General features: G+C 40.8%; 1 protein-coding gene across 2 annotated transcripts; it reads left to right on the forward strand.

Annotated features, from left to right (window-relative positions):
* The first annotated feature begins 187 nt into the window (after positions 1–187).
* On the forward strand, positions 188–6,328 carry LOC125989382 (chloride intracellular channel protein 4-like). Of its 2 annotated transcripts, none has more exons than XM_049755703.2 (6): positions 188–301; positions 4,928–5,037; positions 5,252–5,377; positions 5,553–5,659; positions 5,734–5,915; positions 5,992–6,328. In XM_049755703.2, exons 2-6 carry the CDS (start codon positions 4,982–4,984, stop codon positions 6,151–6,153), a joined length of 633 nt encoding a protein of 210 aa, XP_049611660.1. In that variant the 5' UTR covers positions 188–301; positions 4,928–4,981; the 3' UTR covers positions 6,154–6,328. The 2 variants fall into 2 exon arrangements, with proteins under 2 accessions (XP_049611660.1, XP_049611659.1); XM_049755702.2 differs by lacking the exon at positions 188–301 and adding an exon at positions 312–3,834.
* Positions 6,329–6,492: the final 164 nt, after the last annotated feature.

Genomic DNA, 6,492 nt, shown 5'->3' on the forward strand with positions numbered 1-6,492 from the left:
TTTAATCAGATGCTGACAGCTGATCCTCAAAGTCTTAATAAAAAGAGGTGTATGCAGAATTACAGCACACCTAATGATCACGTCAAACTGGCTAAATCAGTCAGTTTTGGTTGATGTGGTAGGCTTTTGTGACTAGCCTTTTTTTTCTGTAATATTTTTATTTTATTTTATTTTATTTTATTTTATTTTATTTTAAGTGACTGGAAGAAGCTGCCAGAAGTTGTTCATCCAGCCACGTCCAGACTGCAACAAAACAATCATTCACACCACCACCGCCTGGGAACTTTAACCACATTGTCAGGTGAGTGAATAACTACAGTGCCTGTGACATATTGTCAAATGTCACTGTGCTGAATTACCAACAATTTCGGTGTCTTTTCAGCTATGCTGTCTGGTGTAGTGCTTCAACTCAAATTATGCTGGGGTTTAAACTCCGAGTCATGTGGGGATCAGGCTTGGTTTAATCCTCCAGAGAGAGAATGGGCATGTGTGTGCATGAGAGATAGAGGAGAAAGAGAGCGAGAGAGGGAAAGACTGACTGCAGCTCCTGAATTTCAATGCTTAAAAATTAGTGGAGGTCTCAAAATTTGGAGTTTCCAACGCTGACTTGTCACCCAAAAGGTATTTCGTATTGCACCTTGAAACTGACCAGACTCTTACCAGACCTGGCTGGAAGGTACATTCATCAAAACTTTTAATCACCTTCTGGAACGATAATTTTAATTTCATTTATTTTTCAAGTTTGATTTACATCTAGTTTCAGTTTTGTACTTTGCCATTTTAAATCTGGAATATTGTATTCATCTGACAGTCTTGTCGGAGACAATCAGTACTTTGTACTAACTTGTGAAGTGAAGAATTGGTTTCTTGAAAATCCATTGTTTATCTGGAATTCGGAGTACCTTAGATAGATTTACAATCCAAGAAGTGGACCGTTCAATCCTTTGTCATTTTCCAATGGCTCAGTCAGACGTCTGGCCAAACTCAGACCTATCAAACTCCACTGTGGTCCACAGCCCTGTCACTTTTTCGTCGGACGCAAACAACCAAAGAGGCAAAAATGATGAGAACGAAGAAGAGGAAGATGAAGACGTTGAACTTGGTGAAGAGGTGGGGGAGGACATTTTGTTAATGGCTGAGGCAACAGATGGACAAGCTGAAAAAGAAAGTGCAGATCAAGGTGAACAGGAAGAAATGGGAATCCTCTCGATGGCCCAGGTATCAAACGAAATGACAAGGGAGGAAGAGGAAGGTCTGGAAAGACGGGAGGAGTGCGGAGTAGGAGGAGCGCAAGATTTAAGTGACACACAGACTAATAAAGAGAACAGAGTCAAAGAGGAGGCAACAGCAACAGTAGATGGAAATTTGTGCCATTTCTCAGCAGCAGAGCAACTTGAAGAAGACAACAATAAAGAGGACGGTAATGACAAAAATGCTGTGAGTACAGAGCAAACAGAGGAAGATGTAGAAGAAGCCCAGACTGTCATTGAGAATGATATCGAAACCTGTGGCAATGTTCTGGTTTTAGGAAGTGAAAAGGAACATGTAGATGGAGAGGAATCAGCAACCAGGGAGATTATCCAAGAAGAACCCCCACATAACACAGAAATGGTGACTTCTGAAAGCCAGAATGACTTCTTAACTGTTTTACAAGTTGACAAAAGCCAACATTATGAAAGTGAAGATGAAGAGGCTAATGTGAGTGACGAAAAGAGTCAGCAGGAGAATGAAATACAGCATGAGGAGCATTCAAACAAAATTGAAAATGTGTGTCAAATTCCAACCAAGGAAGATGACGAGCTTGGGCAACATGAAGGAGAAAATAACGAAAACAGAAAACAGGAGGAACCAATCATCCAGGAAGAACCAATCATCCAAGAAGATCATCCAGAAAGTCATCCAGGAGATCATCCAAGCTTATCCAAGGAGAACATCCAGGACGAGGAAAGGTCAGATGAAAAAAATATGGAGTCGAGCATTTTGGTTCATCTTTCAACAACAGTCGAAGATGGAAGTGCCAGCTACAAAAAAGAAGAGCATGGAGAGCAAGAAGAACTTCTTGGGATTGAGGGCAGTTTCCAGAGAGAGAAAGCATCATGTGACATAAACATGGCGACTGGAGATCTAGACAGTCAGAACACTACATTAAAGGATGACAAAGATGAAAACGCCACAAGTGAAGAACAAAACACTCCAGAGAGCGCACAAATAAGTGTGGATCTGATAAAAGAAGACGAACACCTGACCCTTGAAGAAGCTACTGAAAGTATTCAAACCTCAGTTACCAATTGCCATGAAATTGCACAGACAATGAATGAGGCAACTCACAGTGATCAAGCCTCATCTACAAACTCGGAGGAAGTTGTGGTGACGACAGATGATCCTGCTCCTGCAATTTCCCAAGAGAGCCATCAAGGTGCATTGACCACAGGCCAAGATGACAATAATGTAGATATTTCCCACGAGCTTCAAGACTCTCTTAATAATTCAAAGACGCCCAGTGAAGATTGGCAGATGGAAGCTGCCACAACATCTAGCCATTTTGAGAAGCACGTGAAAAATGTCAGCATTGAGTTGCCGGTGGAAAGTAACGACGATCCCTGCCAGGCTTCACATCCAAGTGTTGATATCATACCTTTGTGTTCATCTGCTGAACCTGCGGCCAGTCACACCAGCCAGTTGATGGACATCGTGAAAAATGATGAAACTACCCCAAGTGACACAAAGAACAGCTCCACAGAACATGAGTCGGCCAATGACTTCCTAAAGGAGGAGATCCTGAATATGGAGATGCGGGAGTTGGGGAACGCCACAATGTCTGCTTCAGACAAAGAAATCCAACCAAGTCTGGAAACTGAAGAACCACCAGATATTGAACCGATCACTTCCTTAGATCAGCCAGAGGAGGAAACACGTGTTGAAGGATTTGGGACATCTGAAATAAAGGAGCAAAAAGAAAATACTTCCTTTGGGGAAATGGGTGGAGATGACCAAACCCAAGAGGAGAAAGAGCTGGATAACAACATTGAACTTGACCACCAGGTTGAGAATATCCATTTAATCGCCCAACAAGATGATGCAGGATCAGCGTCAGAGATGACACTGCCAGGGGAGAAGCTCTTGTCAGAGGAAGTCATAAGTGACGATCAAACTCTGCAGCCAAGAGATGAAGTGAAGGATGCGCTCCATCAAGAAGAGATTGCAGAACCTGTGACCACTTTAGATGATGAGAGTGAAAAGACAGACGAATGTCAAAACAGAAATCTCGAAGAGCCGGGGAACATTGAAACGAAAGATGCCTTAGATAGCAGGTCAGAAGCACATGAAGACAAAATAACATTTCAAGAAGAGTTACAACTGGCTATAAATGGAAAGGTCAAAGAATCACAACAAGCCATAGAGAACGGGATACTTTGCCCTGAGATACAGGAAGTGATACTGTTGTCCACGAGGAAAAAAGATGATGCGTGGTGTAAAATGAAGCCAGAAGAACCACATGTGTCTCCACAAGGAAAACACCAAAAAGAGAATCCAGTAAGAACAGACATCAGCGAGTCTTTAACTGACAATTTCGCAAGGGATGCGTGGATGAAGGAACTCAAGTCGGTCATTAAAGATGAAGTTCTTTCAAAAAAGAAAGATGACCAGGTAAAGAAAAAGAGGGTGGTTCTGTTAGAGGATGGACAACAATTCATTCCTAACCAGGAGTGGCAGACAGAGAGACAACAGGAGATGATTTCCTCAAAAATGGAGGACAGCCTTTTTCCACCTGGGCAGGACAACACAACAGCAACACCACACGACCAGGACAATGAGATCTCACTTTATGTCAAGGTAATGAAAAAAGTACATAGTTGATCTAATCAAAATGTTCTTTACAATATGTTGTATGTGCTGCCAATAGTCTAAATATACATTTATATATATATATATATATATATATATATATATATATATATATATATATATATATATATATATATATATATATATATATATACATATATATATACACAGATGTGTTCAAATGTAGGTTGTAAAAGTAAAACCTCACGTTAAACTACCTATACAAAGTACAATACATACCCGTATCTAAACTTAAATTATCAATTGGTAGCAACCTGTTTGTCCCACCATTGCCAGCAGGAATGGTTTAATACCTTGAAAAAATGTGCTAATACTGTATGTGAGAATTGCTTGTCACAAAAATGGCCTTTGTTGGGGAATTTGTTGGCTGACCAAATCAAGTTCAAACTCCCCTACAATTGGTTAGCATCCAAGATGATATTTGAAGTGGTGAATAAAAGTGATCAAATATCAATAATTATTGCAAATATTCCTGGAACTAAGTTGAGAGCAATTAACTGTAGGGTAGGAATGTTATACGGCTGGAGTTAGAAGGCTAATCTCTGCATTCTCACTCTGTAAGCTGATTAGCCTGCTGTTTGGTGTTCAGCATTGTCGGCACAGTAGCCCTGGAAGCAGAACACTTACTGTACATATCCATCACCTTTATATTTCATGATTTTAGAAATCGCTGCAATTAATCATCCCTGTCTTGTTTCCCCATGTTGCTGCTGTCTCGGTTTGTTCCGCCTTCCCTTCTAATTACTTCTCTATTGACATGTATTGTTTAATGCTGTGTTGTCATATGAGAATGTTGAAGAAAAAAAGTTTATTTTGACAAAATAAGAAAAGTCCAACATCTCTTTTCACATAATGGGAGTAAAAAGTTGTGAGGGTGCACTCTACCAATAGAAACAAACAAAAAAAAAACAATCAAAACAATTATCAACGCCAATAACCTCTTTGTCAGATATTCACAAAAAAGATATTGTTGTTGCTGGTCTATACGTTCTGCTACTAGATTCCTTCCTTTGTGTGTGTGTGTGTGCATGCGTGCGTGCATGTATGTGTGTGTGAGTAGGCGGGCAGGGATGGGGAGAGCATCGGTAACTGCCCATTCTCTCAGCGACTTTTTATGATCCTCTGGCTCAAAGGAGTCATCTTCAATGTCACCACCGTTGACCTCAAGCGGTAATTCTTACTGTTACATTTTAAATGACTATATTTGACCATTTTATATATATATGCGCGTTATACGAATTTTAATTTACCACATCGCCACCATAAGAATGTACCGGTAAATCGAGAAGCCCTTGTGTATTTCTGTAAATGTATGTTTTTGTTTTATCCGACGTAACAACTTCTGACCTGGCCCGGCCTGGCATATTATCTTTTGTGCTCTCAGAAAACCTGCTGATTTAAAAGACCTTGCTCCAGGCACCAACCCTCCATTTATGACCTTTAACGGAGAGGTCAAGGTTGATGTCAACAAGATAGAGGAGTTTCTGGAGGAGAAATTGGCGCCACCGCGGTACACAAACACGAGCGCGCTACACTGTAGTAAACAAAAAGTCCTCACATTCTGCGCTTAAATGGAAGCACATATGCTTCCTTTAGAGTACTGAAACATTGAACAGGAAGATGTGTCCATTCAAAAGTCATGTTCTCAGGCTTTATTCTGTTACAAGTTGTTTTGGTATTGCCAGCTACCCAAAACTGTCACCAAAACACCCAGAGGCCAACACAGCTGGCATTGATGTCTTTGCCAAGTTCTCCGCTTATATCAAGAATCCAAGGAAAGAAACCAATGATGGTAGGCGACAAAGAACCGTTTTTCTTGTGACTATACTCGTACAAAATGTAGCCCTCACCTGTCTTTGTGTCCAGCCTTAGAGAAAGCACTGCTGAAGTCTCTTCGCCATCTTGACGACTTCCTACGGACGCCCCTGCCAGCTGAGATTGATGGTGATGCCTCGGGAGATGTCCCGGAGTCCACCAGGAGCTTCCTGGACGGACCAGAGCTGACCCTGGCCGACTGTAACCTGCTTCCTAAATTACACATCCTGAAGGTTCACTGCTCTACATTGCATTTACTGGATGGCGCAAAAGTTTTCTACTGCAATTTTTTTTCTTTTCTTTTACCAGGTTGTAGCCAAGAAATATCGTGGATTTGAGATCCCTGCAGAGATGACAGGCGTTTGGCGGTATTTGAACTGTGCCTATCAGAGAGAGGAATTCAACAGCACCTGCCCTGCCGAGAGGGAAATTGAGTTTGCCTACGCTAATGTTGTCAAAAAAGTTAAATGAGGTCAAGTCATCCAATAATCTAGATCAAAGGTAGGAAAACTATGCAGCAAACTAGCATTTTGCACTGACAATTTAACATGAAACTTATTTGATTAATTATTAGTCTAATCTGAGGATGACCACTCAACAAATTATGGAAAATGTCTAATCTTTAATAAAGTTACCTTATGCTCGTTTTGTGACCCAAATTTTCATTTTGCCAACACAAATTCCATTATAGTTGCTTCATCACGATCAGATGAAGGTGAAAGCTATCTAAATTAAGTTGTCAATTTATTTTTTGCGTATTTTAAATCTCCCCAGGAAGTCGTCAGATTTCAGAATACGTACAGTGAATGG

This window comes from Syngnathus scovelli, chromosome 2 (genome assembly GCF_024217435.2).
Source record: "Syngnathus scovelli strain Florida chromosome 2, RoL_Ssco_1.2, whole genome shotgun sequence".
NCBI classification, from domain to species: Eukaryota; Metazoa; Chordata; class Actinopteri; order Syngnathiformes; family Syngnathidae; genus Syngnathus; species Syngnathus scovelli.

Bases quoted from the DNA above. Each gene is read 5' to 3' on its own strand.
- LOC125989382 (XM_049755702.2), top strand. From the start codon at position 958: ATGGCTCAGTCAGACGTCTGGCCAAACTCAGACCTATCAAACTCCACT. The intron at 5,038-5,251 runs GTAATTCTTACT...TTGTGCTCTCAG, and splicing joins ACCACCGTTGACCTCAAGCG to AAAACCTGCTGATTTAAAAG. The intron at 5,660-5,733 runs GTAGGCGACAAA...CTTTGTGTCCAG, and splicing joins AAGGAAAGAAACCAATGATG to CCTTAGAGAAAGCACTGCTG.